At 44.2% G+C, this 20,043-nt stretch overlaps 1 protein-coding gene across 1 annotated transcript; it reads right to left on the bottom strand.

Moving 5' to 3' along the window:
- Window positions 1–5,818: 5,818 nt before the first annotated feature.
- On the bottom strand, window positions 5,819–19,729 carry ERCC8 (ERCC excision repair 8, CSA ubiquitin ligase complex subunit). Its single transcript, XM_082274191.1, has 2 exons — window positions 18,455–19,729; window positions 5,819–5,838 (listed from the first exon to the last, which is right to left on the bottom strand). Exon 1 carries the CDS (start codon window positions 19,713–19,715, stop codon window positions 18,516–18,518), a length of 1,200 nt encoding a protein of 399 aa, XP_082130317.1. The 5' UTR covers window positions 19,716–19,729; the 3' UTR covers window positions 5,819–5,838; window positions 18,455–18,515.
- Window positions 19,730–20,043: the final 314 nt, after the last annotated feature.

Genomic DNA, 20,043 nt, shown 5'->3' with positions numbered 1-20,043 from the left:
AGAACCACCTTATCTCTGTGAATCACCAGGTAAGGTGAACAACATGCATGCAGAGGTGATAGCCACTAAAAAGGCCACCTTCTGGGACAGCAGGGGAATCTCTAGAAGATTCTCAAAGGGGGGCTTCTGGAGGGCCAAAAGCACAACACTGAGGTTCCAAGGAGGCAACGGAGACCGCACTGGCGGAAGCAAATGTCGGATACCCCGAAGAAAGGTACTCACCAGGGATTGTGTGGCCAAAGGTTGTTGAAAGAAGACTGCCAAAGCCGACACCTGGCCCTTGATGGTACTTAAGGCCAATTTCTGTTCAACCCGCCGTTAAAGGAAGGTCAAGATCCGAGCCACCGAGAAGGAGCGAGGATGAACCCCAAGAGACTCACACCACACAATGTACGCCTTCCTCATACGATGGTAGATCTTCCTAGCAGTAGATTTCCTAGCTTTTAACAGTGCTGGAATCACCGGCTCAGATAAACCTCTAACCATCAGCACCTGGCGTCAACAGCCAAGCCGTCAAAGCTAGTGACTGTAAAGCAGGATGGAAGTATGGTCCTTGGGACAGCTGATTCTCCCTAAGAGGAAGCTTCCAAGGAACGTCAGTGACCAGCAGCACCAGATTGGCGTACCAGTCAGGAGCCACTAAAATGATCGGAATCCCTTCTGCCTCGATCCTGTGTAGAAGTCTTGGCAGAAGCTTGAGAGGAGAGAAGGCGTAAATCAGATGATACTGAACCCACAAGGCCACCAGCGCATCCAGGGCGTCCGCTAGAGGATCCCGTGACCGAGCCATACACCTCTGCACCTTTCTGTTGAGCCGAGACGCCAATAGATCCATCTTGGGGATGCCCCACTGGAGACATGACTAATGAAACACCTCCGGATGAAGAGACCACTCCCCTTGGTCCAACGCCTGCCGACTGAGGTAATCGGCCTGCCAGTTTTCCACCCCCGGACTGTGTACAGCGGAGAGGGCTGGAACGAACCGTTCTGCTCACCTTAGAATGTCAACTACCTCCAGAACCACCAGGACACTTTTTGTGCCCCCTTGGTGAGTGACATAAGCCACGCCCGTGACATTGTACCTTTGAATGTGCACTGGACATCCCTAAAGACGATCTGTCCAATGTTCCAGGCACAGTCTGATCGCTCGGAGTTCCAAGACATTGATCAGTAGTCTGGACTCTTTCAGTGTCCAGCTCCCCTGAGCAGAATGCTTGCTGGGGACGCCTCCCCAGCTAGACAGGCTGGCATCCGTGGTGACCACTGTCCAATAAAAGGGGAGGAAGGATTTGCCCACCTGAAGCACCAGAGAACGAAGCCACCATACCAGGGACTCCTTCATTTCCCGACTCGGCCGGATCTGATTGTCCAGAGACTGCCGAGTCTTGTCCCATTTGGCCAGAATCTCCCTTTGCAGGGACCTCATATAGAACTGTGCAAACGGAACCCCCTCAAAGGTAGACATCATCAGGCCCAGCACCCGCATGCAAGTCCAGAGGGATGACCATCTGCTGAACAGCAGGAGACTAATTGCAGCCTGCAGTTTTTGGAGTTTGTCCAGAGGAAGGAGCACTCTGGCTAAGGCCGAGTCCAGATTCATACCCAGATGTCCAGCTTTGTTAATGAAACCAGCACAGACTTCTGAAAACTCAGAATCCAGCCGAACTCCCGCAGAGTTCGTATTGTGATCTCCAGGTTTTCCAGCAGAGCAGTAGGAGACTCCGCTCGCAGAAGGAGGTAGTCCAAGTAGCCAAGCATCACGATCCCCTGTTGGCATAACAAAGCTAGCAGTGAAACTAACACTTTTGTGAAGGCCCAAGGAGCGGAGGTGAGACCAAAGGGTAACGCCACAAACTGATAATGCTCCTCTCCCACTGCAAAGCGGAGAATACGCTGGTGACTGGCACATATTGTAATGTGAAGGTAGGTATCCTTGATATCGAAAGAAGCAAGGAAATCCCCGACGCAGGGATGCCATACTGTGCGAATGGACTCCATTCGGAAGTTCTGCACTTGCACAAAGCAGTTCAGCGCCTTGTGGTCTAGGATTGGACGCACTTTGTCTTCCTTCCTGGGAACTGTAAACAGGTTTGAGTAATAACCCTGAAAACTTTGCAAAGTCAGAACCGGGACAATCACCCCCTGAAGCAACAGGTTTTGTACCGCCTCAAACAGACCCTGTAAGCGGTCGGGGGGACAGGCACAAGTTGGAAGGAAATAACCTTGCCGGGGGACAAAAGCGAAACTCGATCTTGTAGCCGGACGGAATGACTTGTCTCGTACCAACGAAGTCCATGGGTCCGGAAACCAGCAAAGACATCCCCCCATGCCTGATACGGATGAGGGTGCACCTTCTTGCTGAAGGAGCCTTGTCCGTGGGTCTGGAGAAGCCCGCTCTCGGTTTGCCAGACCAGGTTCATTTGGATCCTCCAGGAGGCCCTGAAAGGCTTTGAGCCCTTGTCAGTCGACCCCGAGGGGTGAAAAAACTTCTTATGAGCCGAGAAGGAAGGCCCACATCTATGATGAGGTTCCTTACCCTTAGTAGTCTACGGAGGAAAGGTACTCTTCCCCCCGTGAGACCTTTTATTAAGTCATCCAGGGTAGCTCCTAACAGGCGATCTCCTTGAAAGGACAGATCAGTCAAGGCATTTTTAGAAGTCTGGTCCGCAGACCAGCATTTGAGCCAAAAGACACACCAAAGGACCACTGCTGAAACAGAAAGCTGCCCCACTTGAGGAGCCACATCCAAAGAGGCATCACAGATAAACAGCAGCCCCTGGACCAGCTGGTCTGCCAGCTCAGCAAAGGCAGGGGGGAGCCGTTGTCCCTCCAGGTCACGACATAAAAGCTTAGCCCCCTTGATCAGAGTTTGCGACACCAGGGCAATGGTGAATACTGGCCTCAGTGCCGAACCAGCCAGAGTGTACATATTGCGGGCCACAGCCTCCGCCTTCCTGTCAGCCGGATCCTCAAAGGCCGGGGACTCCTCAACAGGAATCATAGTTGCCTTGTTCAATCTGGAAACTGGAGGGTCAACCACCGGTGGAACAGTCCACTTCTTAATAAGGGACTTCTTATAGGGTAACGCTTAGTAAGGTGCTTTAGTAAGGTGCTTAGGGACCCCAAGGTCCTCCCACTCTCTAGCGACTGTCAAAATAGGTGGGGAAAGGAAACACCTTTGTCGCTCTGGATGGCTTGTGAGCACCAAAGGGAACCTGCGCCTCCGTCGCAGCTGCAGCTTCCACCAGCGCCTTTTCGTGTGCGGTTGCAGACGTGGAGGAATCATCCTCACGATCAGAGGATTCTGGGCGTGTCGTTGCAGACCCAGCAGGGTCACCCATGTCCGCAGGCAGCCGAATCAGATTCAGGATCTGATGAGACAGATGAGGCAGGGGGTGCTTTTTACTAGCCTGTCGCCTGAAAACCACCTCCACCCAGGACACAAAAGTTTCCAGGACCGCCATCGGTGCATTGATTGATGGTTGGGACCTGGAGAGCCCCGCAGCCTCAGAGAGGGGACCAGGTGGGGAGATGTGCTCCAAAGATGGAAAGAACCCCACCAGACTCATTGCCCGGCAGAAACAGGCACCTGCAGCCACCAGGATAAACTGCACTGCACACGCAGCAATCAAGAGGTAAAATAATCCCGGAGTCAGCACCAGGGGCTGAGGAGGGGCTCCCACTGCCAAAATCACCATCCACAGGGCTCCTCTGTCATGGCCACCGCTATTTTCCATGGCAAACCACCGCAAAATGGCAACCGTGCATAGAAACACAGGCTACAACAAAATTGCGGCACCATGAGGCTTTCAGGGACACAGGGGGGATCCTTAGGCCTCAGAGATAGACCCAGGCAGGATGGGGGGGGGGCCCCGGCAGGAGCCCCCACCTGGTACAACCCCCCCTAAACAGCCGATCATCCGGTCGCTGGCCGTGCACCCCCCCAGCCCCCATCGCCAGTATAGTGCCCTGCCCCCACCCCAGGAGGTGGACCTGACCACCAAAAACAGGCCCAGCATAAGTGAAGGGGGGTTAGGAGGGGGGGGGGCAGATGAAAGGGTGTCGCCTGACTGGAAGGAGGGGAACCCAGGGGTCTGACCGTTCCAAGGAGGGGCTACTCCCCATACCAGGAACCGGGTGGGCACCGCTCCAGACAGAACCCCTCTCCATCGAAATGGGAGGGCTGTCAGCCAGGAGAAACGCTGGAACTCAGGCCGAGACCCGGTCGTATGCGAGCTCGTGAGGCGTTTTACTCGCAGGCCAGCCCCCGTCCAGTGGGGTATGTCGCGGCCAACCTGGCGCAGAGCTAAGGTCTGCACGCGCTCCCTGGCCAGACTGGGGAAGCCACCGGATCTAGATTATCCAGCCTGTCGCCCAGTCCGGCAGTTGATTGATCTCACAGGAAAAAATCCAGGAGAAACAAATTTCTATATAAAAATAAAAAAAATGCCAGGACCAGAGATCCCAGCAAGGAACTAGGTTCTTACTCCTGACTAGGCAGAAAAAAAAACTGAGTACCTATAGCAGTACCAGTCCCAGGGGGTATATATAGTATAGCCCCTGGGACTGCCCATAGGCGTAGCCAGACTTTATTTCTTCCTAGTGTCCTACTCCTGTAGAGGGGGGGTATAACCTGAAGGGTTAGAATATCAGGAGCTGCGCCCGTTAATGAACGAAAGACAAAAAAGCAAATATGCACCAAGACAGAAAAGAAGAAAAAGGAGCAGAAGAAAAAGAAAAGACATGAAAAGAATTAGAGAGGGGGGGGGGGGGGTTTACATTGAGTTGGTCTGGAGTCTAGATTAAAGGCAGCAGGCAAACATTTCAGGAATGGGGCTAATAAAACAAAACCAGTTCGGGCTGGTTCACACCACAAACACTCACTCCAGATCTGTTCTGGATGCATTTCTGCATGCGCCTTTTTAATGCGTTTTTGATATGTTTCTGAATGCATTCCAGATGCTTTTTTCACTGTACTGGGGTCCAGTGCATTTTTGATGCATTTTACTGCATTCAGTACAGCCCAGTGCAGGAAAAATGCAGCATGTTCTACTTTTTTTTCTGGAACTGAACGCACTGGTGTGAACTATGCCATTGGAATCCATATAACCTACTTTCCATGCGTTTTTGATGCATTGGACTGAACGTGGTGTGAACTGGCCTTTGGTTTGTAGCATGTAATCTATTTTCCAGGGCATTATCCAGGTGGTCCATTGTGAAAAACTGTCAACTGGATCTTGAGCTAGGAGTTCCTCCATTCTCATAAATAGTGTTAAGCAAGCGGACCCAATTGAGAAGGGAGGGTGTATGGGAGGATTTCCTTATGGAGGGTATAATTTGTTGACTTGTCCAGGAAGTGGCAAAGAAGAAGGGTTTAGACTAGCAATTTTAAAGTAATAGTTCTCCTATTTTGAAAAAAAAATATTGTAAAGCTGTAATTAAACCCAAAAAGTGTAATAAATTGCAGCTTACCAATCATTCCACTAACCTCCTGTATTAGAGTGCAGCAGTGTCATCTGGGGGGAGGAGGGTGTTAGAAGTACTAGAAGATTTAGACACACAATTTGAAGCTGGCCTCCAGCTATTTTATATTCAGTTACAGCAGTTTTTTTTCCTTTTGGGATAAAGGCTTTACATAAATAAAAGCTGATAGTTTTAAGCACCCCTGCCAGTGTTAAGTCTCATCCCTGAAAAACAACTCACTTACTGGCTGGATCACCAGATGAAAATAGAAGAATGAATGCCTAAAAAATAAAACGAATGCAGCCATCACATCCAAGAATTGCTAAGCTGAAATATAATAAATGTTTGCTTTTTGGTTTAATACTGCTTTAATGCCTTAAAAATGTTTTAAACTTTTTTTTTTTACCAGTATATCCCACAGCCATGTGACGGTATGGTCCTATATTCTGCTTCTCGATGGGCTGGAGGTGGACAATACAAAATACAGTATGACGATTAGTGTTAGCGCTACCTTTAGAAATGATAAACTCTAATAAATTGCCCCAAATGGCGTGAATGGGAATATGGGGTGTGATGACCCACAAATGATGAAAATGTGCCAAAGTAATATAAGTGAAAGTCTGAAAATACAAGGTGTTTATTCACATAAAATCAAATTAATGCCAAAACAGTGAAAATAAACAAATGCCGTGAGTATAGTCAACCCACTACCACAAAGTGTGTGAAACAAGTTACTAATAAATAAATAAATAAATAAGCGTGCCACACAGAGTGTGATTAGGTGCTGAAAGGACGTTGGTATGTAAAGTTCACGAGTGGCCACTGGGTGGCGTTTTTGCTGATACAACCTGTATGATGATATGTGGGGGGTTCCTCTTCGTTGCGGGGAGCAATCGTGAGCTGGTGGCGGGTGGCCTAGATGCTCGCATAGGAAGAAGAAAGCCCCATGGTGAATAAATGAATCATACAGATAAAAACAAAGGCGTAGATAACTCACTCGTTAGATGATCGAAATCAAAAAAAGCACAGTTCGCGCCGGGATGCTTCCGCGTTCCACGGCCGACAACCGGAAGTGACGTTTGACGGAGACTCCGCCCTAGGCGTTTCGTCACAATGACGTCAACTGGAGCGGCCTCCTGTGGCACGCTTATTTATTTATTTGTAACTTGTTTCACACACTTTGTGGTAGTGGGTTGACTATACTCATGGCATTTGTTTATTTTCACTGTTTTGGCATTAATTTGATTTTATGTGAATAAACACCTTGTATTTTCAGACATTCACTTATATTACTTTGGCATATTTTCATCATTTGTGGGTCATCACACCCCATATTCCCATTCACGCCATTTGGGGCAATTTATTAGAGTTTATAATTTCTAAAGGTAGCGCCAGCACCAATCGTCATACTTTATTTTATCACTCTTCACCTTCACCTAAGGTTTGATTGGGGCAGCTTACACCTTTTTATTTTTCACCCTCCCACCATATATCACAGTCCGTAGTGCTGGTCACTCTTCTCTACCAAATACAAAATACACTTAGCAGCCTAAGTTGCCATCACAAATCAAGAGGATTTGTGTCTTTACGCAAACCCTCACTTCAGCAATAGGTAAGGGTACAGGGATGACTGACATCCATTATCAATCCCTGCCGCAAGCTGCTGTCACTCATGCGGTAGGTGAATGGTGGTGTGGCAGCTGTATTTTGACTTTGGGACTACTTGCATGCCATGCAAATTACAGCAGCCTGTATCTCCCATATCAAAAGAAGAGATATCAACTGATGTTTATCATTGTCAATGAAAATGAAAAGTAAATGGAAATCCCTAAACAAAAATACTGGGGATATCTTCCAATGGGCATACTAGTTCTGGTGATCCTGGTGACAACTAGAGATTCCCTCCCTTTAGATTTCCCCTCACTTCCTTTTTTAGTTATAGGACAGTAAATGAGGGGAAATCTCCCAATTGGACAAAGATGGCAAAAACAAACCTTACAGGGGTTATAACCCTCCGTAAACTATCCAAAGTGAAAAAACTAGTTACTACTTTAAAGCTTCCACCAGGGGTCAAAACATTTCAGCAATTCAGAGAGCCTGATCGGACAAAGCCGTCCTCAGGCAGGGTGGTTGTAAGTGTCTGTATAATTTCAAGCAGCTGTGACTCTTCCAAGAGGCTCACCACTGCTGAATCCTAGATGTTTATGTTTCACTAAACAGCATACATCCTTAAAATGTCAAACACTCTTTATCAGTTGCCATTAAAAGTGACATGTACATCCCAAAGCCACGCATTATTCCAAGAGCAAATCAGTGGTTAGTCTGGTCTTCTTCCTCATAGGAGGTCGAGGCTCTGGGGAGTTATGTTAGTTTGAGCTCAGAATATGGAATTCAAAATCCTTTTCAAAACATTAGCTAAACACTTATCCAAAGTAATTGCTAATAATGTAGATTATCATTGATGCCAATATTATTAGACTTTTACAAACTTCCTATGTTAATGAGTGGTCCCAAAGAGTGGAAACTTTAAACATTGAGAAGGGGTGTGATTACGTGTACTGGGATTGCATAGGCCTGGTCTTGGAATGATTGGGCTTTGGCCCATCATTCTTGAAGTGGATATTCCAGTTTTATCTTCAAACAGTCATTAAAACTGGACATGATTTATCGACCCATTTCTGGTTAAAAGGGGGATCGGGCTGGGCTGTTCTTTGCTGCACACTATATTGCACATAAATGAACCCCTAGCGGTGGTGCTGCACTCCAATCATTGTTAGCCCTTATAGGCAAGATCAGTTCAAAAAAGAAACTCCTTCCCTTACATCTTTGCCTTTGAGAATACCTATGTTCAGATCCCAGCTTCTTTTTTCAAACAAATAGATAAATTGCTTTCTGTATTTCTCTGGAATCAGTCAACCCCTAAGGCCCCTTTCACCGGCTCCGTTCCGTCGACGGAGCCATGCTGCTCAGCTGCCGCCGCTGAGCAGGCGGATGACAGCTCCGTCTCCGCTCTGTGTGCAGAGACAGAGGTGTCAGATCCCTACTTTCCTCTATGGGGCAATCGGATGAGAACAGACCATCTGTCCGTTCTCATCCGATCGACGGATGGAAAATAGGGTTTCCATCCATCTGGATTTGACGGACAGGTTTGGATCGGATGTCAGCGGACATGTCTCCGCTGACATCCAATGCCCCAAAGAGATGCATGGGGCACCTGTTCAGATACACCTGAAAAACTGACAGGCGGATCTGAATGGTCCGCAAGTGTGAAAGGGGCCTTAGGCTTAGTCTCAGGACCCTACATCAACCTACCAGCTCCTGTGGCCCGCCACTCCCAGATATCTATAAATAATGTCTGGTAGGTAAACTTTCCCATGCCCATAACTGGCTTATCTTAGATAACAAAATGCAGCTGTGCTGGTGGAGCTTGCCAGTTTAGGATTCCTCTGAAGCCCATTAAAGTTTATTTCACAGAACAAGTCAGGCCCCTCGCCACTTCATCAGCTGTATACATGCTATTAAAGCTTAGCCTAAGGTTCATAAAATGCTCAACATTGTGGAAGAACAATGGTTTCTTCGTATTCTCTTGTGGAACAACCCAGGGCACCCTCATATTTTGAAGATACTGCATTTAACTATTTTGGTGTCCAGGGAAATAAAACACTTCTTTGTTGCTAACAAACTGGCCTCCTTTGGGAAACTGAAAGATAACAAACAATTCATAGGATCCAAGGCTGCAAAAAAAAAAAAAAATATTCCTTGTCATCCACACAGTGCTGGTGGTACTCCAACTTGCTGGCTGATTTTATACATGGCTTATGAAATTGTATTTGAAATACAACAGTACTGGTATCAGGTCTTTGATCTCAATGATCTACCTTCTTGTCCTGATGGAAACTTTGGCCCTGTGGAAAACCTCACTGGTACTTCTGTAGTATTATGCATGTAAAGCCATTTTCTCGAGGAGAAAATTCTCCACTCCTAAACCCACTAAAAATTACTGGATGCCTCCAATTATTGCGGTTTTATCTCCATATAAAAGAAACATACAATAGCAGGGGGTGCCCTTAAAAGGTTTCCAATTTGTCTGGATAAATCTCCTGCTATTGTGGTTGGCTGTTGCACCATGTGTTATTCATGCCCCTTTCTCCGCACCCCAATATTATATAAATTAGAGCCTAGTGTCCTGTACCTGCCCTCATGTATTATCCTTGATCTTATGTCCCACACACTTCTGTCCATCTTTCTTCTGTTACCCTGTTTTAAATTTACCACCTGGGGATTAGTTAGTAGTTCTAAAGAAAACCCAAAAATTAACGTTTATGAAAAAATAAATCTCAGAGGGTTAACTAATTTCATAGGTTTAGTCCTTAAAGCTAATGTCCAGGTTTACTTTCACTTTAATTTGTGTGGGCCAAGCTCTCTCAAACAAACTATTTCCTTCACTAACATGTGCGCCCACTGGATGCCCTGTATAAACTTAATGTAGCCTCAACTACATATAGTATACAGCACCTTATTCTAGGTGTGAGAGGAGACCTTCCTGTCTCACACCTGGAACAAAACAGCTATGGGCTGAGTGGCACTTAGCCATTTATAGACACCTTTGCATTCTATCAATGAATACAAAGCTTCCTCTGAGTGGGTGAAGCTGATAATGCCATGATCTCTGCCTTGGTCAGGAAACATTGTATTCATGGATAGATTACAACACTGCCCATGAATGGCCAGATGCCAGTTAGAACGACACTAGTTTGCTCTGGGTTTGAAACAGAAAGGTTTTATCTCACAACCTGCATCACTGTGCTATATACTGTATGTACCTGAGGTTACATACAGATTATACAGCGCACCCAGCGGGCACATAGAAGTATGTTTGCCCCAGCTTGGCCCAAATTAAATATTTAAAAGGGAAAGTAAACCTGGACATAGGTTTTAAAATTATGAAACATTTCTCTATATAAAACTTCAATTGTGCAACTTGTTGGGAAGAGTGTTGTAGTGAACATGGTATCAATACTAAAATGGCACAAATCTTTGGGAAAATACAGAGCTTGCTAACAATACCATAATAAAATATTCAGAATGTAGCAGAAAATCTGTTTCAACACAAATGGACTAATCTGTAGGAGTTATTTCATTATAAATATTTCCTCTCAATATTTTTCTCTTCAAAATGAACAGCTCATACACATTGAATTGACATGTGTTTGATGGTTTTCAATGGAAAAAAGGTAGAAAAGAATTAAATGTTTTAATGGGCTCATAAAGTTCATGCAGTAAATCCTGCTGAATAATGCAACAAAACTTTTAGGCAGCACTCACATCCGTCCTTTTTTCGCCAGATACTCCTTCCATTGAATCAATGAAACAGCACTTTCAGTGTAAATCATATGACATGTAAAACAGGTTATAAATCACTCTTATGTGTATTTTCCTTGATTTTAGTGGAAACTGAGAACACAACTGTAATGGATTGAAAATTAAATGTTGACCATTTAACCTAGCAAAATAACATGATCATGAAAATATGCATTTTGCGTTAGTAGGCCAAGCCCCTTTATAGTTTGCCCCCCTAATACAAGGAAAACCAAAGCTATTCCATGTTGTTTTCCTCAATTTTAAGCAACCTTCCCATTTTCAGTTTTATAAGTGGTTATTTCACAAATGTGGATATATATAAAACATGAATTAGATGTACAAACGGCAATTAACTTTAATAAAGGAAGTACCTTCACAAACTAAATGTATACGGTTTTTAACCACTTGCCGACCACCGCACGACTATCTACGTCGGCGGTCAGCCCCTCACAGGCAAACTGACGTAGGTCTACGTCGCTTGCTTGTGAGGGTCTAGGGAGCGAGCGCGCTCCAGCTCCCGCTTGGTCACGGACCCCCCCGCGCGTGTGACCGGCGGACTCGATGTCCGCCGGCCACTCTGCGATCGCCGGGGGAGAGGGAGAATGTCAGGCAGCTTGTGTAAACAAGCTGCCTGTCATTCTCCTCGGTGTAAAGACACTGATCACATGGATCTACTATGTAGATCCGTTGATCAGTGTCCTTACAGCTCAAGCCACAGCCAATCAAAGTAGAAAGCACGCCCCTAGGGACACACACAGCCCCTCCCTCCCAAATAAAGTTAACCCCTTCACTACCAGTGTATTTTTACAGTAACAGTGCATATGTATAGCACTGATTACTGTAGAAATGTCACTGGTAACCCCAAAAGTGTCAAAAATGTCAGTCAAGGGTCCGATCTGTCCGCCCCAATGTCGCAGTACCGCAAAAAAAAAAAGAAACAACAAAAATGACAAAAATCTTTCCCTTTGTTAGTAAACGCGATAACTTTTGCGCAAACCAATCAAAATACGCTTTTTGCGATTTTTTTTTACCAAACATAGGTAGCATAAAACAAATTGGCCGAAAATGTTAAAAAATTTTGATTTTTACATTTTTTTGGGGGGGAATTTCATATAAAAAAATTTGAAAAATATTGCTATTTTTGCAAAATTTACGCTCTTTTTTTGTTTATAGCGCATGATCAAAAAAAAAAAAAAAAAAAAAAATCGCACAGGTGATCAAATACCACCAAAAGAAAGCTCTGTTTGTGGGGAAAAAAGGACGCCAAATTCGTTTAGGTACAGCGTCGCACGACCGCGCAATTGTCCGTTAAAGTCACGCAGTGCCGAATCGCAAAATACCCCCTGGTCATTTAGCAGCCAAATCCTCCGGGGCTTAAGTGGTTAAACAAAATGCAGTTTAACATTTCATAAGGTGGCAGAAGTAATTAATTATTCTCTTTTTATCACAAGACACACTAGGCAAGAAGACATCTAGGCAATCAGTTGATCTTAGTGTTTAATGCCATAAAGTGAGCAAGACCCTGTATGTGTGAATATATATATATATATATATATATATATATATATATATATATAAAATATGCACATACATGTCACACAAACACACTCATGTAGTTTAGTGTCCACTAATCCAAGACTAAACACTTGGTTTTGGTAAAATTAGCTTTCTACATTAAAATACTAAGTAGGATACAATACTCCATATCAAGTATCATAAAAAAAAAAAAACAGAAAAATAATTCCCAGACTCCTTACAGGTGTAGGAACTGGAATTCTGCTGCACACCACGGAAAACCAAGTAATTTGTTTGGGGTAGACCCTGACCTTTAGTGTTATGCAGTGTGAACTAAAGCTCGATATGTTTTTAAGAGTTGCATTTTAGGTTTTGATCCTTAGATTGTGCCAGCTAAACAAACACCTTCCTATGCCTGTCCACATTATCAGTATGCCCTCACTTCATTATTCACCTCAATACAAGACACTTCCTCACTCCCACCCTTCCTGCTCAGGCCAAGTTTCAGATTTTAGCGCTGTTGCACTTTGAATGACAATTACTCAATCATTTAACACTGTACCCAAACAAATGTTAAGCATTTTTTTTAGGACAGATAGAGCTTTCTTTTGGTCCCTTATGTGTGTCAAGCTTCACAAGATTTATGAAAGTGCGGTTTGCCGCGTGACAACTGGGGCATAATTGCATAGCGTTTGGGGGCCATTGAAGGATAATGGCACCCAAACATGTGCAGCGCATTGTACTGCGATTTCTGATTATGATCCCAAGTCGACGTGAGGTGTGAACGGGGACTTAGTGAGTATTGCTAATTAGGGACACCGACTGGCAGTACTGGTCTGGTGATATTGTAGTGCCATGGTGGAGATCAGAGATAATAGCTGGTGGCACTGACATATAGTGATTATCAGAGCAGCCAGCAATTGTACATGATCAGCGCCGTAATGGTACAGTTTCACCATAGTGACACTGCACTTACTCTGGTGACAGTATGTAGAAAATGTAATATAGATATGATAGACCAAATGGTAGGAAAATTATAAATGGTTTTTCAAAGTTTTTAACAAATATCTGAAAAGTGTGGCGTGCATTTGTAATTCAGCCCCCTTTACTCTTATACCCCTAACTAAAATCAAGTGGAACCAATTACCTTCAGAAGTCACCTAATTAGTAGAGTCCACCTGTGTGTAATTTATTCTCAGTATAAATACAGCTGTTCTGTGCAGCCCTCAGAGGTTTATTAAAGAACCTTAGCGAACAAACAGCATCATGAAGGCCAAGGAACACACCAGACAAGTTAGAAATAACATTGTGGAGAATTTTAAAACAGGATTAGGTTATAAAAAAAAATATTAAACAATTTTAACATTTCACAGATCACTGTTTAGTTCATCATCCGAAAATGGAAAGAGAATGGCACAAATGCAAACCTACCAAGACATAGTTGGCCACATGGAGAGCATTAATCAGAGAAGCTGCCAAGAGGCCCATGGTAACTCAGAGATCCACAGCTCAGGTGGGAGAATCTGTCCACACTCCACAGGACAACTATTAGTAGTGTACTCCACAAATCTGGCCTTTATGCAAGTGTGGCAAAAAGCCATTGTTGAAAGAAAGCAATAAGAAGTCCCATTTGCAGCTTGTGAGAAGCCATAAAGGGACACAGCGAATATGTGGAAGAAGGTGCTGTGGTCAGAGGAGATCAAAATTTAACTTTTTGGTCTAAAAGCAAAACACTACGTGAGGTGGAAAACTAACACTGTGCATAACCCTGAACACACCATCCCCACCGTGAAACATGGTGGTGGCAGCATCATGTTGTGTGGATACTTTTCTTCAGCAGGGACAGGGAAGATTGATGGAGCCAAAAACAGGGCAATCTTAGAAGAAAACCTGTTAGAGTCTTCAAAAGACTTGAGACTTGGGCGGAGGTTCACCTTCCAGCAGGACAACGACCTCAAATCTACAGCCAGAGCTACAATGGAATGGTTTAGATCAGTGTTTCTCAACTCCGGTCCTCAGGGCACACTAACAGGCCAGATTTTAAGTATTACCTCAGGGAGATGCAGACTAGAATACTGCAATCACTGAGGAGCAAATGATATCACCTGTGATGTATTTCAGTTTTCTTGCAAACCTGGCCTGTTAGTGTGCCCTGAGGACCAGAGTTGAGAAACAGTGGTTTAGATCAAAGCATATTAATGTGTTAGAATTAGTGATCGACCAATATTGGTTTTTCGTTGCGGATACTGATAGTTTGGCCATTGCATATTGGTATAGGCCAATATTTTCGTACATTTAAAACAAACATTTTTTTTTAATCACTTGACCTCTGCACTTAAAAGTTTTTACATGGAGCCCCGATCAGAGCCCAAATGTGGCTTTGATCGGGTCTTCGGCAGCCGTGTAGGCTGGTTGCCCGGGTCTCACGGGGGGAAGGGAGACCCAGGCGAGCAACTGAAGGCGGCGGGAGGGGGAACGTCCCCTCCCGCTCCTTGTAATGACAGCCGAACGGCTTCTCAGACAGTCTGGAGACATGCTTGGCCAGTCCATCACCTTTACTCTCAGCTTCTTTAGCAAGGCAGTGGTCATTCTGGAGGTGTGTCTAGGGTTATGTTGGAATACTGCCCTGCAGCCCAGTCCCTGGTGGGGATCATGCTCTGCTTCCGTAGGTCACAATACATGTTGGCATTCATGGTTCCCTCAATGAACAGTAGCTCCCCAGTGCCGATAGAACTCATGCAGCCCCGTGACACTCCCACCACCATGCTTGACTGCAGGAAAGACACACTTGTCTTTGTACTCCTCACCTGGTTGCCGCCATACATGCTTGACAGCATCTGAACCAAATAGGTTTATCTTGATCTCATCACACCACAGGACATGGTGCCAGTAATCCATGTCCTTAGTCTGCTTGTCTTCAGCAAACTGTGGGTTTTCTTGTGGATAATCTTTAGAAGAGGCTTCCTTCTGGGATGACAGCCATGCAGACCAATTTGATGCAGTTGTGCGGCGTATGGTCTGAGCACTGATGGGTTGACCATACCCCCCACCCCTTTAACCCCTGCAGCAATGCTGGCAGTACTCGTACATCTATTTCCAAAAGACAACCTCTGTATATGACGCTGAGCATGTGCACTCAACTTTTTTGGTCGACCATGGAGAGGCCTGTTCTGAGTGGAACCTGTGCTGTGTAACGGCTGTATGGTCTTGGCCAGGGTGCTGCAGCTCAGTTTCAGGGTCTTGACAATCTTCCTATAGCCTAGGCCATCTTTATGTAGAGCAACAATTCTTTTTTTTGGATCCTCAGAGCGTTCTTTACCATAAGGTGCCATGTTGAACATCCAATGACCAGTATGAGAGTGAGAGTGATAACACCAAATTTAACACTCCTGCTCCCCATTCACACCTGAGACCTTGTACCACTAACGAGTCACATGACCCCGGGGAGAGAAAATGGCTAATTGGGCCCAACTTGGACATTTTGACTTAGGGATGTACTTACTTTTGTTGCCAGCAGTTGCCATTAATGGCTGTGTGTTGAGTTATTTTGAGGGGACAGCAAATTTACATTGTTATACAAGTTGTACACTCACTACTTTCCATTGTAGCAAAGTGTAATTTCCTCAGTGTTGTCACATGAAAAAATATAATAAAATAATTACAAAAATGTGAGGGATGTACTCACTTTTGTGAGATACTGTACACACACACACACACACACACAATTATCCGCCCCCCCCCCCCCAACGGTCACCAGCACAGTTCTACCCTGGGGGAGTGATGGGGAATTTTTACACTGATTGCTTATTACAGTGATGATCACTGTAATCAGCAACTTGTAACAGTCTTCAAGGGTATTTTTTTTTCCATGAAACCTTGCTTTTCTCTGTGAAGCAGTCATTGATCATGGCTCACACAGACTGCGACTGCCCCTGGTACCATGTGATCTCTGTGACCAATCACAGTAGTAAGCAACTCATCATGAATCACAGACTCGCTTACTACTGTGACTGTGATTGGTCAAAGCGATTACATGGTACCAGAGTCACACACTAAAGACCGGTACCATGATCCGTAATCAGCTGTGTTAGGTGGATACAGCGTTAACAGATTGAGCTGCTGCGTGCCCTTCTGGGAGGACATAAGGGTACGTCCTTTCAGAACAATAGAGCACCCACCAGCCGTTTATATACACTGGCAGGAAGCTGTAAATTACTCATGGAATGTGCAACTAAGACACCTATACACAAAACAATGGGTAAAAAAAGCAAATAACCCTGATGCCTACATCCTCTTAGGGGAACAACCACAACTGTTCGGAAAAACCCTATTGCGGTCATTTAGAGGGTAGCACCACTGCACAAAAGATGATAAAGATTACTGGCAGAGCCAAATGGAAGACCTACCAGGTCTCTTCAATATACCAGAAACCGCAATGTATTATGGGACTACAGTGCTAGAACACAGCTGTAAAAAAAGTGACATGAACCAAAGCATTTCATACTTACACATACTCCGAATACATCACTTGCACAAAATATTTGCTTTAAAGCAGTATTAAAACCAAAAGCATATATTATATGAGGTGCCTGCATCAGTTTTCATTTTTATGTTTTGTTTCCTTTATTTTCACCTGGTGATCCATCCAGTAAATCTGTTCTTTTTCAACAGACCAAGCTGCCCTGAGGCACACCATTTACCACTGACAGAAATACTTGCAATGGTCAGATTTTATTTATTTACTTTTGTAAAAGCTTTATCCCTAAAGGAATAAAACTGTTGCTCTAACGGCTTAAAAAGTGTTAACTGGAGTTTAGCTTCAATTTGTTAGTGTATTTACCCACTTAACGCCAGGTGACATACGTGTACGTCGCCTGACTTTGAGTAGTTATACTGGGATATTGCCTGCAACTACAGGCATCATACTGGTATTGTTTTTTTTTTTTTTTTTTTTTTTTTTTTTAAGAGCCGTCGAAGCTTTTTCTTGTAAAAGCAATCCTAGCGGCTAAATAACCCCTGGATTGTTTTTACAAGCGGCTCCCCCATCCCACCGGGGAACCCGGGGATTGCGGTTCCACCAGCTGAAAATAGAGCTGATTGTTTACTGCAATGGCTCCAATTATCTCTATGGGCTTAGAAACTGGAATGGACAAGCATTTTGTCCCTTCCAATTTAACCGGTTTGTTAAACAAAAACCAACAATTAGTGGTTTGTGAAAAGCATTGGATCATACTGATCTTAGTATGATCCAAATCTTTTAAGAGCAGATGAGACATCTGGGGTCTAAAGCCTGGTACACACAAGTGGTTTTATTTTTGGTGTAACAATCTTTTATATTTTCCCAAACAATTGGTTATTATGTTGTGTTTTTGTACATTAGGATTCATTAAAGTGTATTTTTTCCAAAAAAATTATGTTTGAAAAACCGCGGCCCAAATACCGTGTGACATAAAAACACAGCAACACCCACCATTTTTTTTTCTCTAGGGCCTCTGCTTTAAAAAAAATATATAATGTTTGGGGGGTTCCAAGTAATTTTCTAGCAAAAATAAAAAGAATTGAGATTTTTCATGTAGGAGAGAAGTGTCAGAAAAGGCTGGTCCTCAAGTAGTTAAATCTGCTAGTCCATCTAACACTCCCCATCCACAAGATTGACAATGCTGCTCTCTATAGGTGTCACTGTTGCTCCTTCATCCAGAGTTTAGGCACCTCAATACAGAAGGCGTGTCACTGGCTAGATCCCCAGGTGAAAAAATAAGCTTTAAACAAAAAAAATAAAATAAACTATGATTGATAAGCTGCAATATATTAAACTTTTGGTTTGGGGTTTAAGAGCCCATTCAGACTAGCGCGACACGACTTTGGGGGGCGACCTGTGAAGTCGGGTGCACCGCGACTTCGGCGCGACTTGCAGAGACTTCACCTAATGGAAGTCTATGCAAGTTGCTCCGAGGTCGCCCCGATGTAGTACAGGACCCTTTTTCTAAGTCGGAGCGACTTGTGTCGCTCCTATTAGAACGGGTCCTGTGCTAATCAATGGACCGCGACTTGTCAGGCTGATAAGTCGCCTGACAAGTCGCGCTAATGTGAATGGGCTCTAATACTGCTTTAAGACAAAAAGACTGCCATTTTGAATAACAGAATATACAAAGGACAAAATAAATGTGTAATTTACATCAAGAATCTTCATCACTGCTACTCCATGCATCATGAAATGCAGGGTGAATATGGGCTTGCGACCTAGATGATTCAGTATCATCATCAGGGACAGGCTCCCGCATTGCGGGTACCCAAGCCAAAACATCACAGTCCTTGCCTCCACTATACAAATCCTGATATTGAGGTTGAAAGACACAGCAGTCTACATCACTGTAATGTCCTCTCAGAACACTTATTTTTTCACCGGTATATATGGTGTATACAACTATTGTGCTATCAACTGGAACAAATGCAAAGTCTGGATTACAGCCTGCTGAAACTGTAAACTTCACACATTTACGGCTGTTATTTAAAACTTTGCCATAATTAACCAGAGTATTTTCCCCTGTAGCACTGTTCCATAGTCTCATTCTGTTATCTGTGCCAAGAGTCAATAGGTGGAGCCCATCACTGGTAAAGCATAACCCATTTACTCTTCCATTATGGGCAGTGTTAGCAGCTTCTGAAGAAGATTTAGACTTCTCTCCATTGTGTTGATCCAGTGTGATCAGGCACCCAGTAGCTTTGCGGACATCCCACAGCTTTACTCTACTGTCGGCACTCGCAGTTGCTAAAATACAGTCATAGCGTGGCGACCAGCAGACAGACAACACTTCAGCTCTGTGACCCTGCAAAATGTGTGAACAAGACCCAGATTTTAAGTCACATAACTGAACTTTAGGATTTTTTGTTCCAACTGCTATTAAGCTATGCTTGGTTGCTAGTGGAGACATGTGGTGGCTGTAAACATTACCATCAAACTGAAAGACTTCAGCTAGCTTTAGTGAATTTGTATCCCATATCTTCAGAGTCTTATCAAAAGAGCTTGATGTAAATATTCCAGTATCGTGAGGGTACCACTGAACGGTTTCAACACTAAATTTGTGTACATCAGGGAGGCCTTTACCAATCTTACATAGTGCTTTGCATGTATACGAAGACTTTTTAGTCAAATTTTTAAGGTCATATATAACAATAATGCCATCTGATCCACCAGATAGCATATATCTTCCTTCCACAGGTTCAATGTCAAGAGTGTTGATCCCATTTTCATGCATTCGTTCAACATCCCTGTCCTTGTTTAACTCCAAACTTAGTACTCTCCGTGTGGCCTCAGCTCGTGTGAGGCGAACGGGGCTATCTAGGCCACAGACCCGGGACCACAGAAAGCCAAGCATTCTTCAAAACTGAAAAAAAAACAAAAAAAAAAAAACACATTAATTTGCTTTAAAATCCAAGGCAACAAGAATAAAGTATTTTGAACTCTGTTTTGAAAGCTTTGACACTATAGAAACATAGAAACATAGAATGTGTCGGCAGATAAGAACCATTTGGCCCATCTAGTCTGCCCAATATATCTGAATCCTATGAATAGTCCCTGGCCCTATCTTGTATGAAGGATAGCCTTATGCCTATCCCATGCATGCTTAAACTCCTTCACTGTATTTGCAGCTACCACTTCTGCAGGAAGGTTATTCCATGCATCCACTACTCTCTCAGTAAAGT

Source organism: Pelophylax lessonae (genome assembly GCF_965119305.1).
Source record: "Pelophylax lessonae genome assembly, chromosome: 1".
Classification (NCBI taxonomy): Eukaryota; Metazoa; Chordata; class Amphibia; order Anura; family Ranidae; genus Pelophylax; species Pelophylax lessonae.
Note: the sequence above shows the minus strand (reverse complement) of the source record. Positions and strands in the feature narration are given on the sequence as shown.